Source organism: Nanorana parkeri, unplaced genomic scaffold (genome assembly GCF_000935625.1).
Source record: "Nanorana parkeri isolate BGI_ZX_2015 unplaced genomic scaffold, ASM93562v1 scaffold88, whole genome shotgun sequence".
Classification (NCBI taxonomy): domain Eukaryota; kingdom Metazoa; phylum Chordata; class Amphibia; order Anura; family Dicroglossidae; genus Nanorana; species Nanorana parkeri.
Window position 1 is genome coordinate 2121778 of NW_017306356.1, and position 26875 is coordinate 2148652.

Consider the following 26875-nt stretch of genomic DNA (forward strand, 5'->3'; position numbering starts at 1 on the left):
ATGACCAAGGACAAACCTGGGTCCTGAGATTACACAGGTTGGGAACCACAGCTCTATAGCTGGTGGTATTCTGCATTGCGCTGTATAGAGGACTACAAATCCCCGCAATAATACATTATACAGCGCAATGCAGAAAACCACCAGCTATAGAGGAATACAACAAATCCCAGCAATAATACATTATACATTATACAGTGGCGCAATGCAGAATACCACCAGCTATAGAGGAATACAACACATCCCAGCAAAAATGCATTATACTATAATGTATTATTGCTGGGGGGTGTTGTATTCCTCTATGCAGCGCAATGCAAAATACCACCAGCTATAGAGGAATACAACACACCTCAGCAATAGTACATTATACAGCGCAATGCAGAATACCATTAGCTATAGAGTAATACAACAAATCCCAGCAATATTACATTATAGCTGGTGGTATTCTGCATTGCGCCTCTGTATAATGTATTATTGCTGGGATGTGTTGTATTCCTCTATGCAGCGCAATGCAGAATACCACCAGCTATAGACGAATACAACACACCCCAGCAATATTACATTATACAGCGCAATGCAGAATACCATTAGCTATAGAGTAATACAACAAATCCCAGCAATATTACATTATAGCTGGTGGTATTCTGCATTGCGCCTCTGTATAATGTATTATTGCTGGGATTTGTTGTATTCCTCTATAGCTGGTGGTATTCTCCCTTGCGCTATATAATTTTACACTTTCCTGTTCACTATATTGGGCACCACACTTTTTTTTTTTTACTTCCACCGCTCAGAGCTTGCTCCTGTGATGAACTACAATCTCAATACAAACTAGTAGTCCATCACAGGAGCCATTTTGTTTTTATTTATTTTTTTTAAATCCGAATAACCGATTAATCGAACTTAATAATTGGCTAACTAATCCATTTTGAAAATAATCGTTAGCTGCGGCCCTATGTGCACCTAGCCCTGAATTTCAGATAACAGAAACCTATGGCAATATGAAGCAACAATTAATAATAACAATAGAATACCAGGTTGTGGCTGACTGTCTAACTGTGTGAAATACAAGAGAACAGACAATATAAATGGAGCAGTTCTGGAGGGCAGGTTATTCTTCTGAATGCATCGCAAGCAGAAGTGGCAGTAAATTTCAACTTCAGCTCTCATGCAAGGCCAATAGAATATGTGTCGCACCAGCTAAAAGTTCTCTCAGGCCCCAAGTGACTATGCTCATCATGCAAAGTATTCCGCACAGTTTTTCTGGACGCAATAGTTGCAATCTATCTTCCGAGCCCCTATGGTAGACCACGCTGTCTCGAAGTTGCAACCTGTTCCACTCTTTATGAACTAAGCAGGCTTCTTTCAGTGAATCTGCTAATAAGAGTGCTCGCTGGCCATTTTTCAAAGCTCTTAGTGTCAACCCAATCAAGGGATCCTTTATCCAAACAGTATCCAAACACGCGCTACACATGTTTAGGTTTTTATTTGTTTGCTTTCTGGTTTTGTAGACAAAATGAAAAAAAAAAAACTTTTATTTAAAGAAGAACTATGGGGTGAGTGAATTACACTCATCCCCATAGTTGGAGCTGACGTGTGACATTGAAACTGTCAGACGTCGGCTCTATTGAACAGGAAGTGAGTGAAAACCTACCGCCGCTCGCTCACTTCCCGATCATCTCCCTGCAGAGAGCGTTGACTGTCAGTTACCGCACGCCACAGGCATTCCCCCCTCCCCTCTCCGATCCTCCAGCGCTGACTGATAGGCAGAACCCACTGTCAATCAGCTAGCTGGGTAGATCTCGACAGCATTGTTGGGATCCATACCGGCTGCGGTGCTCTCAGCATATAGCAGGGAGTAGCCCACTATATACTGAGTTTTGTGTCACGGGAAGATGTTAGTATATGTCCTTCCATAACCCTAAAGAGAAATATGGGGAAAAAAAGGTTATCTCATAGTTCTCTTTTAAAGTGACACTAAACTCAGGAGTTAAAGAGGAACGTTACCCATTTCTTTTAAAATAACAACAAACACACCTCTAGAAATGTTTAGTATTGTCAATCTACAAACACATACTTCTAGATAATTGCAGGCTTTGTATTCTTTGTAGGGATACACCAATACCGATACTAGTATAGGTATTGGTGCCGATACCGAGTATTTAGACGGGTACTCGCTCAAATGCTCAGATGCCTAGCCCGATACCCGAACTTACGGTATCAGGAAGCCGGGAAGTGAGTCATAACATGCTGCCCCGCTTCCTGATTGGCCAGGAAGCAGGCTCCATGCTCCCGCATCACTTGGTGACGAGGGAGCGTGGAGGCGGCTTCCTGGCCAATTAGGAAGCCGGGCAGCGTGTAATGACTTGCTACCTAGCATCCTGATTGCTCAGGAAGCTAGCCAATCAGGCAGCCGGACGGCGAGTCATTACCCACCCCCCGGCTTCCTGATTGGCCCGAAAGCCTGCTGTATGCTTCCTCGTCACCTGGCCAATCAGGAAACCGGGCATCATTTAATGACTTGCAGCCTGGCTTCCTAACTGGCCCAGAAGCTGGCCAATCAGGAAGCCAGGTGGCGAGTTATTACGCGCCCCCGGCTTCCTGATTGGCCAGAAAGCCGGCTCCATGCTCCCTTGTCACCTGGTGACGGGAGGGGCATGGAGACGGCTTCCCTGCTAATCGGGAAGCCAGGTGGTGAGTCTTTACACGCCTCCCCGCAAACAGGAACCCAGGTGGCGAGTCATTACACGCCACCTGTCTTCCTTAATGGGACTTCTGTTATCGGTATTCTGTATCAAGGAGTACCAAAAAATAAATATCGGTACTCATGTGATGGATATAGAGCATTATATAAAATGTCCATTGTTCTCTTCTGATATGTTTATCTATATGTGTGGCATTTTCCTTAAGCAAAGATAAGATATTTTACTCTCCAGCCCTTCAACCCCTCCCTTCGTGTGCAGCTTGAAGAAACTAAGATGGCGCCTCCATTTTGTCCTACGCCCTTGTTGACAAGAGTAAAGATGAAATAGGAAGATATAGAAGAACACCTTATAAGGAACTAAAATGTATTAAGCGATTATCTGTACTAAACGCAATACCTAATAAAGCATTGAAGCATGTATCCATACTAACCACGAGAACTCCCCTTCCTCAATCTATATAAGCTTTGTGACCTGTGTAATAAAGCAGAAGTATCTTTGCATCTGATACAGCGTGTCAGTCTGATTCTTCCCGTGCATGCATGACAACTTGACTTGACAACTTGAGGTGAATTCGGACGAGGATAGATATTACAAGAAAGGGGTCTTCTTTAAGCCCACCCAAATCATCTGGCGCCCAACGTGGGGCCTCGGGTTGTGTACCTACCGACAGCCGAACCACAAGGAATACACAGTCAGATGCTGTCATCAGCCTTTGTAACGGGACTGAAGGAATCAATCAGAAAGAGTCTTGTCATCTCAAGACCAGAGTATCGCGTGATACCGCTAGATACATTATTCCTGGTAGCTAAAGGCATTGAATCTGCACAGCCTAAGAAAGCAACCCCGCTCATGTACACTAGTGAGTCAGACCCACCCAGACCTCCACCCACATGTTTTAACTGCGGAAAACCAGGACACATGAAGAGGGAGTGTAGAGCCCCGAGACGCCCCAGAAGGTTACTGGCACCCAAGTTCCAGGGTCCGCCCTACCACCAGGGGGGCCCACAAAATTACAACCATGGCCAGAACTACTACCCACAGGCACCCGGACCGGAGCCTGCGCACCTGAACATGGTGCGTTAGGATGTCGGCAAGCCCGTGTCCCCCTCCCCTTGCATGGCCACGAGCACACATACAATGCACGGCCCCCTAGTTAAGGTGACCCTACCCATAGAGGGACACCCTACTACTTTTCTCGTGGACACGGGTGCAGCCAGAAGCGTGATACGAGCTGAAGACCTCGCGAGCAGCTCATACCTCTCTGACTTAGACATCACTTGCGTGGGCGTGGATGGTGTACCAAGAACCAGCCCCCTTACACGCCCACTACAAGGAAGGAGCTCGGGCCCATGGTCAAGGACTGGGCCCAGATGGCTCAAGAACAACTGGAAGAGATTGGAGTACACAAGGAAGAGCTAAACTGGATCACACGGGCAGTCCCTAAAATACACACTACAATACAGGACCTACCCCAACCTGATGATCCAGAAGACACCCCACATAACTGCTTTGAACTGATGAAAATGGAAACCACACACCTCCCTACGGTGAGTGAAGTAGCTCTGCAAGACCCTGATCTGACGATCTTTGTAGATGGCTCCAGGTTTGCTGATGCACAAGGAAGATACCATACGGGGTATGCAGTGACCACTGAAGATACAGTCCTGCAAGCTGAAGCCCTGCCCTCAACAATGTCCGCACAAGAGGCAGAACTACAGGCGTTGACTACAGCGTGCAGACTGGCTGAAGGAAAAAGAGCGAACATACACACAGACTCAAGATATGCATTTGGAGTGGCCCATGATTTTGGAATCATATGGAAAGCCAGGGGATTCCTGACAGCAGCAGGAACGCCGGTAAAACACAGTTTGGCAATCAAGGATCTGATGGATGCATTGCTCCTACCAACTCAAGTAGCCATCTTAAAGGTGAAAGCACATGGCAGACTCACCTCACAAGAAGCCCGTGGCAATCACCTGGCGGACCTTGCAGCCAAGCAAGCTGCGAGTGGTACACGTGAAGCAGAAGGAGAGATGGTAACAGAAGATCCCATACCAGTCCTGCATCTACTAACCATGCCAGCAAGCAAAGACAACTTGAAAGAACGGCAAGAGGCCACAAGCCCGGAAGAACAAGAGGCCAATTGAAGCATGTATCCATACTAACCACGAGAACTCCCCTTCCTCAATCTATATAAGCTTTGTGACCTGTGTAATAAAGCAGAAGTATCTTTGCATCTGATACAGCGTGTCAGTCTGATTCTTCCCGTGCATGCATGACAACTTGACTTGACAACTTGAGGTGAATTCGGACGAGGATAGATATTACAAGAAAGGGGTCTTTAAGCCCACCCAAATCACTCATACCTGATACCGAAAAACCTGTATTGGTGCATCCCTAATTCTTTGCATCCCTTATTTATCTTTTCTTTCCCAGTCTTCAGACAGTGGCCATGTTAACTAAGGGCAGATTACTAGCTCTCCGTTTACTTCCTGGAACTCTGGCACATGTGACTAGACATGTGACTAGCACATGTGACCATGCACATCATCTCAGGGGAGGAAAATGCCTTTCCCTAAGATCTCATGAGATTACAGATGAGATTTCCCATCAATGCTCTGATGATGTAACCTTCCCAAGATGCAAAACCTTGACACTTAGATAATTTGTGCAATAACTTGACCAGGAAGTAGATGAACTCTATTTGTAAGTAAATGAAAAACAAGTTTTTTAAACTAGTGAATGTAAGGTGATTTTTACTACCTCCCGGCCGGCCATTGTAAAAAAACGGCCGTCCGGGAGCTCTCTAGATCTGAGTGGGCGTCTTTAGATGTCCGCTCAGCTGCGCCCACCTAGGGACCAGCAGAGTGCCTCTGTCACAGAGGATCAGAAGGAGATCGTGTACCGATCTCCCTCCGGTCCCCTCTCCGATGTCAGAATGCGGAAATGATGTATATTACATCACTTCCGCATTCTTGTGTCACTCTCCAGCTTCAGACGCTGGAGAGAAGCTGATGAAGCAGATCTCTGCTTCATCAGCTTCTTTGGGGGTCCCTAGGTGACATTAGGGGTCTTGGAGACCCATGATGTCTCCATAACGAGGACCTGTCACACGCCACCCCCAGGGGGCACAACACCACAGGCTCTGCCGCCTCCCTACCCTCCGGCCAGACCAAGTGATTCTCTGCTCCTACCAGAAGGTAGTGCCATCGGGGGTCCTTCTGCTGTCTGGGGTCTACCCATAAACCTCAGAGCTTGACGCAACCAGCAGCAGAACGAACCGTCCTCTGACACCCACCAATTACGCCAGAGGGTACTCAAATGCTCTCCCATAGGGCAGCAGCATCCTTTCCCCTCCAACAACTGATAAGAACAGATACTACACTTGATCTTAGCCAAAAGGCTGAGAAGCGATTTATATAGGGGGTTTCTTAGCCCCCTATCTGAGAGCAATAAAGTTAAGTGGGGGAAAAAAAAAAAGGAAAAAAAATTAAAGTTTCCAAAAAATAATAATAATTACAAAAGTCACATAAAAAAGAATTCAATAAAACAAAATGTTTTAAAGTCACCACCCATACATACACTCATGCAAACATGCGTAACGGCGATTGCGAACATCGCAGTCAGAGAAATAATTTTACGGCCGTCAATCGCTGATAACACTAAAAACTGATGAGCGGTAAAATCTCTTAAAGCGTCGCCTATGGGCAATTTTGGATATGGTAGTTTTGTGCGATTTTGCAGGTGTGCACAATTTTTAAGCTTGACATGTTTGGTGTCCATTTACCCGATGCGAACTCGTCTTTTATATTTTACCAAAAAATTGGGTAAAAATAATAAATAATGTAAAAAAAATAAATTTTCTTTTCAAAATTTTCAGTAATTTTTCCTAAATATAGTGAAAAATAAAAACCCCAGTGGTGATTAAATACCACCAAAAGAAAGCTCTATGTGTCCCCAAAAAATGGTATAAAATTAATTTCAGTACAGCGTTGCATGACGGAATAAATGTCAGTCAAAGTACTGCAGCACTGAATACTGAAAAATGGCCTGGCCAGGAAGGGGGTGTAAACACCTGGTCTTCAAGCGGTTAAATAAGCATGCAGGGAGTTATTTTTAGTAAAAAGGGGTAAAGGTCCACTTTAAATCTTAAAAATGCCCTCAATTACCTTAACTATTAACATAAATGTAACTTACTGTGGATTACTAAGCTGTAGATCCAAAAATCATCACTGAATTTGTGCTGACAGTGTCCTTCCATCTGGAGGGTGGCTATGGTTGTTCCCCATGGTCCCTGTTTGTGTTGTAAAGTAGCCACCGTTCCCATCTCGCTCCCTTGATGGACTATACTCTCAATACAAATTAATAAACTAAACGTAAAATTGTAGTCCATCATTGGCGCAAACTTGGAGCGGTGGCTACTTTACAACACACACAGGGACCATGGGGAACAAAAGTAGCCACCCTCCAGAAAGAAGGACACTGTCAGCATGAATTCAGAAATGATTTGATGATCTACAGCTGACTGCACAAAATAAGCTACATTTTTGTTACTAGTTAAGGTACTTGAATGCACTTGTGGAGCATACTTCCTGAATGGGGAGAATATACTAACAAGTATGAATGCACTTGAGGAGCATACTACCTGAATGGGGAGAACATGCTAACAAGAATACTTAACAAAGGGAAATACTGAAAGGATTCTAAGACTCCAATTATGCAAATGCAATCAACACCTGGTTGTGACTAACAGATTATGTGGATTGGAGCAACATTCACCATATTTATTCCCAGATATTTTTTTGTACAAGTAATTCTGAATTGAGAAAGCTGGTTGGATGACCAGTGAAACGTCTTCAAGAAAAATACAGCAAGTCCAGTTGGCTTGACTTATTTTTTACAGATCTACCATGACCTGGATGAATGAGAACCTTCACAGATAGATCAGAGTTATTCATTACTGCCAGTTTCCTAATCTGTAAACTGGTGGTAATTCTTTTGTAATCTGTTGCAACCATAGCAACAAGTTCTTAAAGTGGAATTAATAAGAATTACCTAAATCTGTTGCCCATGTTGGTACTGCAACAGAGCCATCTTTAATAGTGAATGGACCCTGGGCAAACAATTTCTTGCTGACAGGTGTAATGATACATTGGGGTGAATTTATCAAAACTGGTGCAGTCAAAATCTGGAGCAGCTGTGCATGGCAACCAATCTGCTTCTCTCTTCAGTTTGTTCAGTTAAGATTTGAAAATGAAATAGAGAAGCTGATTGGTTGCCATGCACAGCTGCTCCAGATCTTGTCTGTTCCAGTTTTGATAAATTCCCTTCATTGTATATAATATGGGGGTAGAGACAGGTGTAATGATAAATTGTATATAGCATGGGGGTAGTGACAGGTGTAATGATACATTGTATATATTATGGGGGGGGAGGGGGCAGTAACAGGTGTAATGATGCATTGTATATAGCATTGGTGTAATGACAGGTCAGAGAAGCAGCACACAGGCAAGTTATGTGACCCCATCAAAGCCCCTTCCCTCACCTTCCAGCAGCCGCAGCTCCTTCCCATCTCCTCTCCAACCTCACACTGATCTGCATCTCCAGCCGCATGGCCGCCCTCTCCCCATCACCCTGCCACGGTCTCACCGCCATCAATCACGTCCCAGCCTCCTGCTCTCCCTTCCGACATCCACTCACTGACAGCAGCGCTTGAAGGGGCGGGGCCAGAAGGTGAGCAGCCCCCACAACATGCAACAGAGAGAGCGGGCTTGGGTCATGTGATGGGGGTGGCGGCCATTTTTTTGATGGTCAGGCAACTGGTGGAATGCGACACCTGAGCATGGAGAAGTGGGGCTCAGGGCCACTGCAAGGTGCGACACAGGTGCATTGTTTCCCTACCCTCCTCCTTCAACCCCCCCGGTCCCCTCAGATGGCTGCTTATGCAGCCTTACATTAGAGACGGCCCTGTTTGGGCCCCACAACAATGACTGGGCCCAGGGCAACTGGCCCTTTTGCTTCACATTAAAGATGGCCCTGAACTGCAACCAAAACTGTTGCAAAGTTTTCATGAATTAGGTGCAGCTTGTTTTGAGAGGACTGTGCCATCTGAAAAGTGTCCTATATGCTTTTTTTTAAGCCCCCCTATTGCATACTGTGTGTTTTTTTTATATACAGTATATGTCTATCTATCTGAGATGGAGATGTGAATGTTTTGTGAGACTTACTGCAAAGTTACAATGATGCAGTCTGATCACTGGGGGAGAAGAGGAAATGTGTCGTCCTGCTTGTAGCAGACTGAGCCTAGGCAAAGTCACTTGACTCAACGCTGGCTTTTTATTGATAAAGGGTAGAAAATGTAAAATAAAAATGCACTCTTGTTGTCTATTGACATTTTAAGAATGTTTCCATGAAGACTTGTAATGTTACTGAGAGGTCCACTTTAAACTCGTTTAATCACATTCTTAGCTATACATGTCCCACTGCCATTTGTCAGTATTATATGACTGGCGATTCCACACAAACAGACTGTCACACAGCTACCAAGCCACGTGACATTTTAAAACAGCATACTGTGTGTCTATCACTAGCATTAACAACAGCAGTTATCCTGTAACATAGTTTTAGTACCTATTAAACCTGACTAGATATGTTATTTTTCCCTCTCCTTTAACAGGGTGACAACGCTGTGTGCTCTGCAGTGAAAATGTGCATCAGCATTATCACCTTATGAACATGATCGTCTTAAAGGTTTAGAGTTTATGAATAAAAGCTAACCATCGTAAGCACCCTGTGTTATATAGTTTGTCACAATCACTGTAACTGTTACTTCTGCTGAACAGCTTGGCCTGCATGTATGTGTAGAAAATTATAAGTAAACGCCTGTAAAATAAAAAAAGGATACATATACTGAACACTATTATTACAAGTATTAACCACATATGGATACTAGAATATAGTATTTTTTGATATATTGGACCTTTAGATTTTTACAGCAGTAGGCAAATGTCTCCCTAATACACAGGATACTGAATTATGTGGGCAATCTGTGTTAGGATAGTAACTGAGATCATTGTAAATCACAGTAATCTATATTATAATGAAGTGACTTCATCTGATTAGAAAATATAAATGATAAAAAATAGTAAAGGTAGATTCAAATTTATTAGAAAGGTCCCTGAATTTCCAAATTCCATTTTAAATGCACAAACTTTCTAAAGTATTCAATAGCCCCATGTTATGCCAAATATTTTCATAGTGCAAGGCACTTTTATTTATATATTTTCTTATCATAGATTGTTATATGCCATTGCTGTCCAGAAAAACTGCTATTCATTCAGGATGCACTGAGATTCCTATACTGTAGGGCCCCTGTGGTAGACACACAGCCTGTTATGGTGATAGATCTGCCCATGATAGAATATATTTATATTTTAAAATGTTCATAAATTTATACGGAAATAGGTTTGCTGTGGACTGACAATTCACAGCACATCATAGAACTTCACTCACCTTTCTTGCCTGAGTTACCCTGGCTTGAGGGCTTATCTGTTACTGAACCTGCAAGGAAAAGAAAAATGCAACATCATATAAAACAAGACAGAGGTATTTGTGATATTTGAAAAAGTTAGCATTAGAGCTTTTCTGTCATATAAGATGATTATTGCACTGTTAATCGTCTGCTAGAAATAAACAGGCCTCATAAATAAAGGCATATACAGTACATGCCTGCCATGCATCAGCATATAGCTGTATTAAAGTAGAACTATGAGGTGAGTGCTTTTCACTCACCGAATAGTTCTAGCCGACCTGTGACAATGAGACTGTCACAGGTCGACTCAGTAGATCAGGAGGTGAGCTAACATATACCGGCGTCCGCTCAACTCTCGATCCTGTCACGGCTCTCTGCCGTGACAGGGGAGGGGCTGAATTCCCCGCTCCGATCTCCCAGCGCTGACTGACGGAACGGACGGGGGAAGGGGCGTGTACAGCTGGCTCTGCCTCTAGATAGGCAGAGCCAGCTGTCAATCTTGCAGCTGGGCGGATCTCGACATCGATGTCGGGATCCGCTCCGGCTGCGGCGTCTTAGTATACTTCGAGCCGTAGCTCGCGGTATACTGAGCTTAGGGTAACGGGAGGACGCTAGTTTGTGTCCTCCCGTTAACCTAAGGAGAACTATGGGGAAAAGCCCTGACCCCATAGTTCTCCTTTAAGCAAGGAGGGTCTCTTAAAACCCAGGGAAACCAAGTTTCTGTTTGAACAGGGCGGAAAAGGGTAAGAAGGTTAGGTGTGTATGGTAGGAGTGGGAAATGGAAACAAACTATTGTTAAACTAGAAGGAAAAGTCACAAAGGTTGAAGCCACAGCCTATCATTGATTTCTACAAACCAGCTGCAAGCAGCTATGCGAGAAATAAGCACGATCTGCACGTAGTATTGCCATTTTGCCTGTGTGTGAGGCCTAAATGTTGCTTCCCTAGTGCTCCTCGTTGCCCAATTAATAATAAAATGCAATACCTTTTTGCTAAAAAAAAAATGTTCTATCTTTTCTGGCATCCACTGCTCTAAGGCCTGGTTCACACCTGGACATTTTACGCTCTGTAAAACGCTCAACATGTGAAAACCAATGATTGCCTATGGGCATGGTTCCCATCTGGGCGTTTTACAGCACGTAGGAACACGTTGCAAAACGCCCTAAGCCCAAAGAAGTACAGGAGCTTCTTTGGGGCGTATTTGCCGCGCGTATCCATTGGAATACAGCCAGGTAGCCCTCGGAAAAAACGCGCGACATGAAACGCGCGACAAACGCGCATATTCGATACGCCTAGGTGTGAACCCAGCCTAAGGAGTTGACGGCATGGAGAAAGTTTACTTCCACCTGTCGCAGTAGCCGTTTAAAGAGGAGTTAAAGCTGAAGCTTTGTGGCCACAAAGAGAAGCATTAAATAAAGGTATTTAGATAATGGATAAAGGATATTTTAGAAAATGTACGAGAGGCATTGAGAAACAATGCACAGACAATAAAGTTGGTATATAGTTTGGCCTTTATTTCTACTTTAAGTTTTAATTGGGGTCTGTATCTCCATTGTGAAGATTTACTCTCATTTCCAAGTGCAGTGATATCCTGGGATACCCAAAAAAACACACTAGTACAGGAAGTGAGGAGAATTCCCACAGGTGATACAGACAGCAATAAAAATAACTAGCAGTATTTATAAACCTTCCCCGTTCTACTGAAAAAGGGTTTTTATTGCTGTTTGTGTCGCTGTTGAAGAAATTTCGTATTCTGCACCAGAGATGAGGGGCAGGAAGTAAGGCGTAGTCTCCCCTATAGGGACATAGTGGTGGTTACTATTAAGGTCAGTTATCACAGGGATGGCAGTGTCAGGTGACACTGCCATCATCAGAACTGAACTTCTGTGATAAAAAACAGCCATTTTTTACAGACCAGACCACAGTCCAGCATTATACTTGTCAAAAGAGGGATGAAGATACCATTACCTTGGAATGACCACTTTCAAGCATGAGGGTCCAACACGCCAAAGCAATAATTATTGTGTAGCGGGATTAATAGCCATTGCCCTTTTTAGAGCATTGCCATTTTAAGACTGTATATTGTAACAGAAACTTAATTGGCTCAGTTTTCAGCAATGCTAAAGTGTTTATGGGAGCACACAGACTTGTGGGAGTTGCAGAGACAGACATCCGTGGCAGCCAGTAATCGGCGGTATCAGTCACCAGTGATAATGGTTACCCCCGGCAACATCATCTCTCATTTGCAGAGAGAGAGGGATCAGAAAGCTGGGCACAGCCAGCATGTCACGTCCATGAGCCTGCTGCTGCTTCGGGTCCCACGCTGCCGGGCATTGAGCAAGGATGATAGCAAGGATGTGAGCTCAGCAGAGCTCAGTAGATCATGTAATACCTCTGGTGCCCCCTGCTGCTGACAACAGTATATTGTTAGGGAAATGTGCACACACTGTGTATGCTGTTGCAGACACAGTGCATACAGGTGAAACTCGAATAATTAGAATATTGTGCAAAAGTAATGGCAGTAATTGCTGCAAAAGGGGCCCAAACCAAGTACTGAGTACATATGCATGCTTGTACTTTTCAGAGGTCCGATATTGTGCTATGTACAATCCTTGTTTTATTGATTGCATGTAATATTCTCATTTTCTGAGGTTGTGGATTTGGGGTTCTTGGGGTTTTCATGAGCTGTAAGCCATAATCATCACAATTATGACAAATCACGGCTTGAACTATCTTGCTTTGCATGTAATGAGTCTATCTCATATATTAGTTTCACCTTTTAAGTTGCATTAGTGAAATAAATGAACTTTGCACGATATTCTAATTATTCGAGTTTCACCTGTAATAGTGAAGTCAATGCCCCCTTCTCCTCCTGTGCCTATAAATACCAACTTCCTCCACAAAATGGCGCTTGGTTATTGCAGAGCTTTGCCTCTAGTTAATTACCTACCTTTCGTAAGACTTCCTGGTATTTTGACCCTTCGCTTTGTTACTTGACCTCGATTGTATTGCTGCCTGCCCTGATCTGGTATTACGTTTACACTACGAACTTGCCTGCCGATTTGGATACCCTGCCTATCTGTCATGGTTGCCACTACTCCAAGGTGAGCGTATAACATTCCTACTTGGATAGGAGCACCTTAGTATGGGTGGCTACCTCGCATACAGACTTCTGCCTCTAACCCGCTGACAATCACAGAGGATGCTTGTGGCCACCTCTGGTGACTATTCTGCCTAGATATGGTGAGCAGCCAGTGACTTGTCACTATCCTAAGAGCACTCCAACGATTTACACACACAGGCCTGTGCAACATACAGACCCTATCCTGCAGTGTATGAGTTAACTTGGGACTGATCCTCGGGAACTGTCAGTTTGGCTGGAGAAGTGATAGGATTGTAGGTGCAGTGGCTATTATTGAATTATACCCACATAGGTGCACATTGATGCATATGTATACCGTTATTGCATTGATATATGTTGTGTGTTATTTCTGGAGGGTTTGTGAAATCTGATTTATTCAGTTGTCATTATTCAAGTTAATCCTAACCAATCTTTGCTGAATTTGCCTAGTTATTTAATTACTTATTAGATTTGATATAAAACCTCCCACAAGGTGTGATGGTGTGCTGTGGATCCATCCTGAGTGGTTTATCAAGACCAAGGTGAAACACAAGAACCTGTTTATCCAGAGGCTCCTTCGGGGTGAGCGCTACACGTCAGGGATTTCTCCTGATCTCTTAAGCAGAGTGATAACCGCACAAACGAGACAGCAGTATGGATCCAAACACAACAGCAGAGTGGTATAAAGAACATAGCAGCCAGTTAGGGCTGAGCATAGCAATGGACATTACTGCTGACACATGGACAGAGGAACAGAGCCCTCAAGCCTTGACAGCACTGGCACCTGACTGGCAAGGGTTAATAATAGACACTAAAGTGAACCCAGCGTATCTCTCATACCAATGTTCTTTTAGAGTGAAAGAAAGGTAGTCCTTTATGTTTCCAGAGCGTGAGTGTACAACTGACCAGTGATGTGGAAGCCCATTTAATCCAGGCGAACGGATCACTTGACAACCCAGAGAGCACAAGCCAAGTGACATCGACTTACAGTGCCTCCCTGTCAAGCCCGCTGGCCACAATAGCACCAGAGTTCATCATCACAATTGGAAACCTTGTGTCAAAATGCCAGAAGAACAACCCTCCTTACACCAGTTTTGGGTACCGAAGATTGAGAATTTGTTCAGGAAACCTGCCAACACTAGATGGTGAGGAAACTTTTGAAGAGTGGGTTGAACAAGCAATGCAGGCTCTGGCTGAATGGGACATCCCTGAAGTGCAGAAGAAACAGAGAATCACCGAAAGTTTAAAGGGACCTCCCTCAGAAGCTATTTGAAATCTGAAACTCAGCCAGCAAGACTGTGCGGCCCTTGATTACCTGAACATACTACAGGTGAGTTGAAGTACCCAGAACTGATTCAAGCTGTGCAGGAAGAGAAAGCTCTTCTAGAAGAGAAAAATCAGAGCCAGAGCACCACAGAGAAATTGGTACAAAGGTAAGAAAATGCCTATGCGCAACCCATAAGACACATTTGGGTGAATAGGACCCAGAGGAGACACACGAGCTAGAAACTAGCAGACTAAAGCAGTCCACTGGTCTCCTGATGCCATCGCCCAGTTCAGAGCCCAGTGTCCAAAAAGGAGATCTGCTAACAGGTCAGAGGAAGAAGTCCTGAAGGCCGTAAAGGAACTATTATCAGACCAGCCGACGGGAAACTTCAAAGGGCCCCGATGAAGGAGCCAGTTGGGCGCTCAAATACTTCAGCTTGCTCCGAACTTCAATTCCAAAACAAAAAGACAGGAAGGGTCTAAATTTCTGCCCAAAACACTGCCTGCTGATCCTCTCCTTTACTGTCTGGTTCTTTGTTAGGGGATAGCAATGCACACCCACTGCATGAACCTCAACTGGGAGACCGGAAATACTTACCACGGGGCAAAAAGAAAGGCAAAGTACAGTCAACTGGGGCTACTTCCCCTATTGTTTCAAAGAAGCAGTTTCCAGATGAGTTGATTGGCCCCTCTCCAATCATCCCTGTTCAAGTAAAGGGAGTCTACACAAAAGGCCCTTCTAGACTCAGGTGCACAAGTGACCTTGATATACCGAGACTTTTATTTGAAACGCCTACCTCTATCGAAGTTGGAAAGCCTTGAGATTTGGGGCATTGAGACCAAGAAGCTTCCATATGATGAGTATCTTCAAGTCAGACTTGAATTTAATTCAGCCATTGCTGGGAAGCCCAGAACCTTTGATACCCTGGCTATCATGAGTCCCCGACCACCCAGATCTAGCAGAAACTCTGTCATTATGGTGACCAGGGCCGGCCTTAGGCATGTGCAACCTGTGGGGCCGCAAAGGGCGCCATGGCAACAAAGGCGCCCGATGGCCGACACAGCTCGTCCTCGGGGCGGATTCTCTCCACCTCACCGCTGGCCATCCGACATGACAGCGCTCCATCGTCCGCCTGCTGTCAGGATGGCAGAGCGGTGAGGGGGAGAGAAGCCGCGCCTGCAGCTGCCAGGATGGCCGAGCGGGGAGGAGAGCGGAGCCGCTGTCATCCTGTCAGTTTCAGGATGACAGCGACTCTGTGCGTGGCAGAGCGGGAGATCGATAAATATCAGTGATATTTACAGGTCCTCCATGTGAGTAGGGGAAAAACTCTGGAGCGATTGTCTGATCACTCCAGTGTTTGTAAATAACTGGGGACACAGCCCCCACACACACGCGCATATTATTAGACATGTGCGAAGACAAAAAATTAATTTCAGATGAAATGAACTAAAAACGTTTCATCAAACAAAACAAATTTATATGCTATTTTGGATTTAGCGATCGGCGTGTTTTGGAGGCAGGGCGCATGACGTCATATAACACCACATGTGCTGGGCGCCGCCATCTTGGTGTATATCTAGGTATACACCAAGATGGTGGGGCCAATATCGGCGTGTGGCGTCACCTGACGCCACGCATGCATGGCGTCATGTAACGTCATGCTCCACGCCTCCAAGATGGTGGCACGCATTCACAGAGCACGCCGGTGGCCAACATGGCCGCCGCACAGTCTCAAACAAATTATTATGTGCCTGAATACATTTTTCGGATATTTGCACATATAGTAATTCATTAATTTACCATGTAGTCTAGGTTTTGTGTTCTGTTTTATATTTTTGCTTTTTTAGATGCACTTACTTGAAGAAAGGGTCAGCATGACAACTTGACACTTTATTTGTATAGACTATTTTAGTTTGACATTTATTGTTTGCCTCCTGTTGTTTTATTTGATAAGAATACTTTTATTGCGCCTACAAGTTTAATACCTTTGAATAAAAGTTGTATTTGTATCATACTTTTTAATATGTTTCTTTGCGGCATAACAAAATAGGAGTTTTTAAATGGTATGGATATTGCGAAAAATGGGTGTGGTTGTTGGGGGGTGTGGTCAAAGGGTGTGGCAACTAAGGGTGTGGTCACTGAGGGGCGCTGTAAAGCTTTCTCGCGCAGGGCGCCTAAAGGCCTAAGGCCGGTCCTGATGGGGACGAACACTGACCTAGTGAGATGTCTTCTGACTCCGCCTTCTCACTTCTCTGGAGTAGGTAAACTCTACTCCAGAGAAGGTCCACCCCATGTTACAGCCTGTTTATCAGCGGATGGGGCCAGTAGAAATAGGTTGGTTGTGGTTAACTGGAGGGGCCAGAGAAGGTCCTACAACCTGGAGAAGTGACTTGCTTTTGAGCTTCAGCCAAGTTAAATTGGAAACAACCAGGCCCTTATGTGGTTTTAGAAACCAGCTCACATAGTGAAGAGAACCCTGGGGTGTAGTTGATCCCAGAAGTAATTTCCACAAAGGCCCTACACTGAAGAAGAGGCAAGATTCCTGTGAGTGAATGCAACTTAAGGGACCGTAATATACAGGGGTACGGGTACTCCTAGAATGAGATCCTAATAGGTTGGACTTGATGGACTAATGTCTTTATTCAACCTCAAATACTATGTAACTATGTAACGTATCTGACTCTCAGGTAATCTTGAAGGCAAGAATGCCAATAGGGCAGGTGGTCTCAGCCACACCCCTCTCACCAACCGAATTAGTGAGGGGAGCAGAGAGAAAGATCCCTGCTGAGCGGTTCTATCCCAAATATGCTCCCATCTCACCAGAATGGAGAAACAGACTCCAATCTCAACTTCTTTGATGGTGAGACTTATTCACTAAAGACGAGTTTGATGTGGGATGTGCTAAGAGCACACAGCATCACATCTACCTTCAGGATGACAAGCCTATCCGGGAAAGGTCATAACGAATCCCACTGGGAGACCTGGATGATCTCTGAAAACAGTTAGCAGAGTTGAAGAGAACCGGGATAATCCAAGAATCCAGGAGCCCTTACTCATCCGCTATTGTGGTGGTTCGAAAGAATGGTTCTATTCGCTTATGTATAGACTACCGTACGCTAAACAGTAGAACCATTCCCGACCAGTACACCACTCCCAGAATAGAGGATGTTCTACAGAGCCTGTCAGGAGCCAAGTGATTAAGTGTATGGCCAAAGCCAAAGGAAAGAAAAAGGGGACAGCAAGAGAGATAGAGAGAGAGAGAGAGAGAGAGAGAGAGATGAAAAGAAAGGAACCTTCGCCTAGGAACCAGATGTACCTCCTCCGCTATACCCGTCAGAGCAACACCCTGTACTCCGAGGAATCAGCAAACAGATCCCAGTAAAACCAGCCTTGGGAAAAGGCCTCTGTTCGGTCCCTTAAAGCTGCCGTCAGGTTTTCCATCTCCCTAATCTCAGATACTCTGTTGAGCCAGTGAACCGTTGTCGGTGTGGGGGGGAGATTACTTCCAAACACAAGGGATACATGTTCGAGCCGCACTCAACAAGTGCCGCAGAAGTGATTTCCCATACCTCTTCCTGGACATCGGAGTTAAGTTCAAGAGAACAGCTGTGGGATTATCAGTTAATGAGAAGCCCGTCAATTGGTGAATCACCCCTAGAACCTGGTTCCAGAAGGGGCAGATTCACGGACACTCCCAAAAATATGCAATAAGGTGCCTGTGTGACTCTGACAACGCAAGCAACGATCCGATTGTTGTGGATAGAATTTTGAGAGGACAGAAGGCATCCTATACCAGCGGGTCATGATCTTATAAGTCGTCACCTGATATCTGCCACATAAGGATGTCTTATGAGCAAAGAACACAATCCTGTTAAGATGTGCCTCGGAGAACGTAATTTGGAGATCTCTCTCCCATTTACGAAGGAAATATAAATCCGAGACAGGTAAAGTGTTCAATAGCAATGTATAGGCCAATGAAAGCGTCCCATGGACCATGCCCCCACCCACACACAACTCCTCAAATGCAGTACGTGGTCTATGGAACCGGGCTGCATGAGGTAGGGATCTCAGAAAGTAGGAGAATTGTTGGGCTCGCCAGGGGTCCAGACTAGGAACATGGCATTCCTCTATATGTGTAGAGACAGTTTTCCAACAGCCATCATGAAGAAACTGATAAGCAACATCTAGTCCATTCGCCCGCCAATTACGGAAGATCTTGTCAGTGAAACCAGGGATGAATGCTAGGTGACCCATAATAGGAGTCATAGGAGAGGGAAAATAGGATATACCACACATTGCATAATATTTGCGTACCGCTAAAATGGTAGGACCAGCAAGTGGATGTTGAAGTAAAGAGATAAGAAAACGTGAGTCTAACCACGGAGCCCCCTGAAGCGGGAAATCCACAGTCTTCCGCTCTATATTGACCCACAACTTGACTTCATCATGCCTGCACCAGTCCACTACTCGTGCCAAGTGAGTGGCAATGTAGTAGAGTTCCGGGTCTGGGAAACCAATGCCGCCCTGTGATTTAGCACATTTCAATATGTCTCTTCTGATCCTAGCTGATTTTCCTTGCCATATAAACTGGATAAAAGCCAAACGAATGGAACGTAGGTAATGCCGGGGCAAACGGACAGGTCAGGTCTGGAAAAGATACAATAAGCGGGGCATGACATTAATTTTCAAAACATTACAGCGTCCAAACCACGAAAATGTCATTGTCTTCCAGTGTTGTTATCCCATGCGCACAGAACGCAGAAATGGGAGAAAATTCAGTGTGAATATATGGGCAAGATCCGACGGAATAAACATACCCAGATAGCGTATAGCCTGAGTCGCCCATTTAAAGGTGAAATTAGATCGGAGTAGTCTAAAAAGTGGTGTAGGCAAAGACACATTCAGCGCTTCCGATTTTTGTAAGTTAACTTTAAAGTTGGAGAGGGAGCCAAATATCTGCAATTCCGAGAGTAGGCTTGGTAAGGACATGTGGGGTTGAGTTATGTAAAAAAAGAAGGTCATCGGCATATGCTGCCAGTTTGTGATGGGTCCCCCCTCACTCTCAGTCCCTGGATATCTGGGTTCTTCCGCACGTGACAAAGGAATTGTTCTAAGTTAAGTACAAAAATCAGGGGGGAGAGGGGGCAACCCTGACGCGTGCCATTCATAATAGAAAATGTGGAGGAATGATGGCCATTAACCCTAACCGTCGCCGAAGAATATAAAGCCCCAATCCACGTCTGCAAGTGCAAGGGGAGGCCCACATGCGAGAGAACCCGACTGAGGAAATCCTAGGACACCCTGTCAAACTCCTTTTCTGCATGTGCCGACATCAGCATTATGTGAATCCCCATCACCTTGGCCTGATGAATTAGATCAATGGTACGGACAGTGTTGTCCCAGGACTCCCGATGAGGCAGAAATCCAGCTTGGTCCACATGAATAAGGCGTTGTAAGATTGGTGTAACACGTAGGGCCAAAATTTTGGTAAATAATTTGAGATCACTGTTGAGCAATGAAATCGGCCTGTAATTGGCACAGTGTAAGGGGTCCTTGTCAGGCTTAGGTATGATCAATATGGAAGCTAACAGGAGTTCCACTGGCAGCAGAAAGCCCCGCACCACAGCATTGAAAGCATTCAGAAAATGCACGGACAGTTGTGGGAGGAAGGATTTGTAATAAGAGGCAGGTAGGCCGTCTGGTCCGGGGGACTTAACAGTTGGAGTAGAAGATAAGGCCACGGAAAGTTCCTCTGTTGTCAAAGGGGAGGAGAGACATTCGCTTTCCTCTACCGTCAGAGAATGGAGACCCGAGGCCTCGAGGTAAGCATCTATAGCCGCATCTCGAGAAGACTGTGTATCCCCCGACAACGAGGGACGTAAGTTATATAGGGAAGAGTAAAATGTTCGAAATGTATCAGCTTTGGCTGAAGAAGCATGAAGTTTGCCCCCTTCCAGAGAGGAAATAGCTGGGATATAGTTTTGAGTCCTTTGTGTCCTAAGTGCGTTGGCTAAAAGCCTGCCACACTTGTTGCCGTATTCGTAAAATGTCTGACGGTTGCGCATAACAGCACGTTTAACTTTGTACAGCGAGTAAGATCTAAGGCAGGGGGAGCAAACCGCCGGCCCTCCAGCTGTGGTGAAACTCCAAATCCTATGATGCATCTCTCTTCGTGAGCCATGTCTGTGGCTGTGAGAATCTTGCAATGCCTCATAGGATTTATAGTTCCACCACAGCTGGAGGTCCAGTCCTCACCGGTGGCTCTCTCCCAGCTGTCAGTGATTAATCACTACCTGGGAGGGTATTTATTCCCTCCCTGCACTCAGGATTTTGCTTCAGTATCATGTTGCCATTTCCTGCGAATCCTGAGCCCTGTTACCTGCTTGTTGTCCTGAGCCCTGTTACCTGCTTATGTTCCTGAGTCCTGTTGCCCTGCCCCCCAGGTTTTCCTGCCCTGTCATCCCCTGTGTGGGAATTCTGCGGTTTTCTCCTAGTTTCGGTTACTTTATATTATCTTTTTGTATGTGCTTGGGTGTGTATTTAGTTGGTTGTGGTTTGTGTTATGTGTTGCTCTGTATAAATAAAACATACAGTATATAAGCTCAATTAGCCTTGTCTGGTGTGGTCACGCATTTGGTCCTCCCGTGGGGGTACCTGCATACGGTGTGAGGACACCTGCGCGCGGTACCCTTGACAGCCTTCTTTTACTGCGCCTCCCCTTCCATCCCAGGAGCCTCGACCTGGGCACTACCGGAGTTTGCAGCGATGGCCTTCTCCATCTGCATTGGCTCCTCAGGATCCTGAGTCTTGAACATAGACGTCCTTCTGGTCTTATTGGAACTACTCTGGCCATGGGGGTCCTGCTGGCGGCTGCTGGTGGATCTCAAGCTGGTTACTGCTGTAATTTTTTTGTTTTTTACTTGCTAACTCCTGTGGCATTGACCATACCTAAGTTGATTGTTTTACATTTTTTATACTGGATAAGCTTTTTTCTGTGCCTTGTTTCTTCTCTCATTTTATGAGGGGGGCATAGAGGCTGGTGGTGGCTCCCTAGCCTCTGTGCTCCCCATCCTGGGTGGCCTGGACGAAAGGCCCCCATGTTGGGGGTCTAAGACTGGACCTCCTGGATTTGCAGGTTGACATATCATGTGAATGTATGCCTTATAATGCCATCTGCTCACGGCTGGAGGGTCTGCCTGGGTTCCCTCTCAACCTGTTGTACTTGACACCTCCGGGTTATTGTTGAGATTCCCTCTGGGGGACTCTGGGTTGAGACGGTAGCTCATCGCTCGCCAGAACAGCTGTCAGTCTTGTTTCTGTTCGCTCTTGTGCACCTTTGACTTATGCTTATCTGCCCCCCCGCCCCCCTTTTTTTTCTCTTTTTATCTCTCCTTACTTTGTTTCTATTGGTCCTCCCTTTCTTTTCTTCATCCCTCTGGTCTTCCCCCTCTTTTCCTCTTTTTCTTCTTGCTTTCCGCTTTTCTTCTTCCCCTCACCTGGGTTCGGGATCCTTCCCGACTGAACTATTCCCTGCTTTTATCGTGGACCTCAAAATGGTCTCCTGGAAAGTGCAATGCTTAAATGTCCCAGAAAAACGCGCCGTGCCCAGATACCCAGTCATAGACATCCGTGACAGGCAGTAATCGGCGGTATCAGTCAACATAGCGGTTACCCTCGGCAACAACATCTCTCATTTGCAGAAAGAGAGAGAGAGATCAGAAAGCTGGGAATCACAGGGGATGCTTGTGGCCACCTCTAGAGACTATTCTGCCTAGATATGGTGAGCAGCTGTTAACTAGTGACTTGTTACTATCCTAAGAGCACCTCAATGATTTACACACACAGGCCTGTGCCACATACAGACTCAGTTAGTTTCCCAATCATGCAGTGTATGAGTTAACTTGGGAACTGTCAGTTTGGCTGGAGAAGTGATAGGATTGTAGGTGCAGTGGCTATTATTGAATTATACCCACATAGGTGCACATTTATGCATATGTATACCGTTATTGCATTGATTTATGTTGTGTGTTATTTCTGGAGGTGTTGTGAAATCTGATTTATTCAGTTGCCATTATTCAAGTTAATCCTAACCAATCTTTGCAGAATTTGCCTAGTTATTTAATTACTTATTAAATTTGATATAAAACCTCCCACAAGGTGTGCTGGTGTGCTGTGGATCTGTCCTGATTGGTTTATCAAGACAAAGGTGAGACAGAAGAACCTGTTTATCCAGCGGCTCCTTCGGGGGCGAGAGCTACAATTGCATAGGGAGTTAATCCCAACAAAGCTCAAATTTTGCAATCAGTGCTTGAAAAAGCTGCACTGCTTCCAAATATCTGGCCTGTATAGCTTACAATCTAATGACCCTAACAGCAGTGAATTTAGCAAAAGGAGGTGGTGATCAGTTCAACTCTTGTTTTTGCTGATGCAGACCGAATAAGGAAAGTAAGCACATGATTGGTTCCTTTTGTTTGAAATATTAGTAAAGACCAATCACAAAACTAGATAAAGAGGCATTGTTGATGCATTGGTGAACGAAGCGCCATCTCAGATTCCAAAGAGTATGTGATATGTGTGGCACATGCACAGCTGTCATTCTGGTGACAGTTTATAGCAGTGATCAGTATTGGACATACATATATCCGCCTTTATTTATATTGGCCTTTACATATATCAGGGTCATTAAAGAACATAAAAAAATATGGAAAATGTGTGGTATTAACACATCATCACTTCCACATCTGAAATAGAGGTGTTAATTCCCCTAAATACTCATGCTGTCTTCTGTGCTTTGTAATTGTTATCATTTTGCAATGCATCTGCAACAAAGAACATTATTTGTACATAGTACCAATCTATAAATTGTACTGGCTGTTTTATAACAAGATTAGGGCATAAGTGAAGTTATAAATCATTTCTGGGCATTTCATTAGAAAGCTGGAGCCATGGGCACTGAAGGCTGGCCAGTTCTAAGCTGGCATTTCTGCTACAGCAGGTATTTACTTATTGCAGCTCTTGGCCATAAAGAAATTTTCCAGTTTAACGTCCAAAATATATTTATAACTGTACTTATCCTTTAAAATCACTTAATAGGTGTCCACAATACAGCTACATAATTAAAAAAATGCACAAACCCAGGGGCTTAACTGGTGCCAGGCACCCTAAGCATGTGCTCCAACTCTACTGCTGGATTCTATGCAATTGGTGGTTTGGAGTAAAACCACCTATTGCAGCCACCTCCTTTTTTTTTCTTCCATATGTCCTTATGCAGCTGCCAGCTTCTTTCCCCACCTGCCAGCCTGCTTGCCCGCCAACTCTCAGACCTGTAGCACTGAGCTGAGGTTTTTCAGAGTACTCCCCTCAGCTCTTTAATGCAGATCTGACAGGTGGCGATTGAGCAGACCGAAAGCTGGTAGCTGCATAAGGACATATGTAAGAGAAAAACGCAAATGGTTGTGGCGCTGGGTTTTCTTTGGCAATTGCTGCTTAGGTTAAAGAAAAGAAAGGCAAAAACAAAAATTTGAGGGATGGTAGTGACAGCAGCAGCAAGCATATTAGCAGGATGTTCTAGAAGGCCAATTCAGCCATACAAATGGAGAGGCAAAGAATGAAAGGGGGCCAAAAGTACTGGAAATCATATGGTTCTGATGTGCCACCCTGGGTGAAGTGATCATCAATCATGACGGTGATCAATGAGTTTTGTCAACTTATTTAAATAAATGTGGACTCTAGAATCTTAATTTCCTCCTGTCTGCGAAAAGGATTTTCTTGTGAATTCAGCGCTGTCACTTCAGGATAGCCAAGCGGTGAGGAGAGAGAGCCGCCGGCTGTCAGATCCTGGCCGGGTGGCTCTCTCTCTCCTCACTGCTCGTCCATCCTGAAGTGACAGCGGCTCCCTCCTTCTACCTACGTATTCGAGGTATTCCCGAGACGGTCTTGGAACTCCAGGCAACGATTACTGCTCTGCTCCAAGAACTGACTCCATTGATCCCGGTAGATCGCCTGGAATTCCAAAAGATCCACAGAGCGCTGACAAAAAAGGCAAAAGGATGGTCCTCCCAGGGACATCATAGTGAAGTTTCTTTATTTTCACACGAGGGAGGCTATATTACAAGCGGCATGCAAGTCCCCCTCTCTCTCCTTCCAGGGCCATGACTATCAGGTTTTATGCTGACCTAGCCCCTGGCGTCATGGCGTTCTATATCCTGGGGATTTCCTTTCCACTTGATGTTCATCTACAAAAGCGCTCCCTATCAATGTACCACCTTTCCAGAGGCCACAGCGCTGCTGGAGGACTTAGGCCTCTCCGGTGATGCCCACTCTGATCCACCAGCTACCCCTCAACATCGCGCTGAGTCTGGCCGTCTCTGGTCACCTGCTCACCCGTCATCACGGCCCGCCTCGTCTGCAGAAGATCGCCCGCAACGGTCCTCCACCTTGCCCGGATGAATCGTACTTGAGACAGGTGACGTGGTTTCGGAAATGATTCTTGATCGCTCACTGCTTAAAATGTCCTAGCTTACGGGCCCACAAGTGGGTTAGCACTTGATAGTCGTTGATAATTGTACTTGTTTAAGATGTTCCTTTTTCTCTCTCTTCCCCTTTGATATGACAAAGTTTTGAAATATTTTTGTATTTCTTTTTTATATACTATATAACAAACTATAAGATCGTCGGAGGCTTAGTGCCCCTTTGACTGCTTTGTAGATTGCATCCAAGGAACCACCGTTTCTGGTCCTCCATGGCGCCAATATTCTACAGAGCCCTCCTGGAGGTGGCACCCTTCCGCCATAACATTCATACTGTATCCAGACGAGAATTTGTTTGTACTCTGCCTTTAATTAACGACACTTACTTTCTATCAGCACCGTGCCTTATATTTGTTATATGAGCCTCAGCGAGGCAGTCACTGCACCCCCGCGTTATCCAGATGGTTGGCCTTCACAGAACCTTTGGACCTGGTTCTGCCCGAGCGCGCTGGCAGCCAACATTTTTTGGGCCCAACTTGCCCGGTCAGAGTAATGTTTGGTTTTCTTACTTTTCTCATTTCTGGTGATCTCTATTTTCGGGAGTCGGTTCTATTCCGGATACCTTCAGGATTCATTATCATTGATTTGGCTTCAGTCTGTAGGTAACCACTGCCACCTCTCAGTTTTTTTATCAATTAATGTTAAGGGATTCAATTCCCTAACAAAAGACATTTTGTTAATGACAATAAAGGCATTTAGACAGTTTCGCTCGCTTAAATATGACGTTATTTGTCTGTAGGAGACCCACTTCTCTCAGTCCTCGGAGCCAGGCTACTTCCTCCCGCAATTTCCAACAGTATTCACGGCCAATGCACCAACAAAGCACAGAGGTGTTCTCATTGGTTTCCAATGCAGAACCTGCTTTGAGAGTCGGAAGGAAATCCGAGACCCCTCAGGCAGATATCTATTGATCCAAGGTCTGCTACAAGACCAGGAAGTGACCGTGGTAACGTATACCCCTAACTCCCGCCAGGTATGTTTTCTGTCTCATCTCCCGAGAGTGGTGGAATCAGATGCCAGGGGCACTGTTATCTTGTGCGGTGACTCAAATCTGACCCTGTTCCCTAGTATAGATAGAACCGGGCTATACCCTCCTCCTAGCGGACCAGAGCTTGCGACTCCGCACTCATCAGTTAAGGGTAACAAACAAGACTTGCTCTTGGCCCGGAGATTGTGTTCCTCTGACCTCACGTATACACCACTTCGGATCCGCACACGGTCGGGTACCATGGCTAGTGATCCCTTGAAAATCACGTCGCAATTTGAATGCAATTTATCCGCGCTTTATTCATCAGCGACTTCGGTCCATCCGCCTGGCCTACCCCAAGTACTAGCCAACCTCTCCCTACCACCCATCTCTTAATATTTCCGGGACTCCTTAGAACATGGGTGCCCATTAGGTCGATCGCGATCTACCCTGGTAGATCGTGATGTCCTGTCATCCTATCACAGCAGCACGCCGAACAGTGAGGAGAGCCGCTCGGCCTGCATCTGAAAGCCGGCGGCTCTCTCTCTCTCCTCACCGCACATGCTGCTGCATCCTTAGAACATGGGTGCCCATTAGGTCGATCGCGATCTACCCTGGTAGATCGTGATGTCCTGTCATCCTATCACAGCAGCACGCCGAACAGTGAGGAGAGCCGCTCGGCCTGCATCTGAAAGCCGGCGGCTCTCTCTCTCTCCTCACCGCACATGCTGCTGCGACAGTGGCTCCGTCTACCCTCCC

At 45.4% G+C, this 26875-nt stretch overlaps 1 protein-coding gene across 1 annotated transcript in view; it reads right to left on the reverse strand.

Moving 5' to 3' along the window:
* SMOC1 (SPARC related modular calcium binding 1) overlaps window positions 1-26875 on the reverse strand; it is a 349454-nt gene that overhangs the window by 129361 nt on the left and 193218 nt on the right. Inside the window, exon 5 of the mRNA XM_018552448.1 lies at window positions 10215-10262. Coding sequence (XP_018407950.1) covers window positions 10215-10262 — 48 coding nt within the window. The remainder of the gene's footprint in view (window positions 1-10214; window positions 10263-26875) is intronic.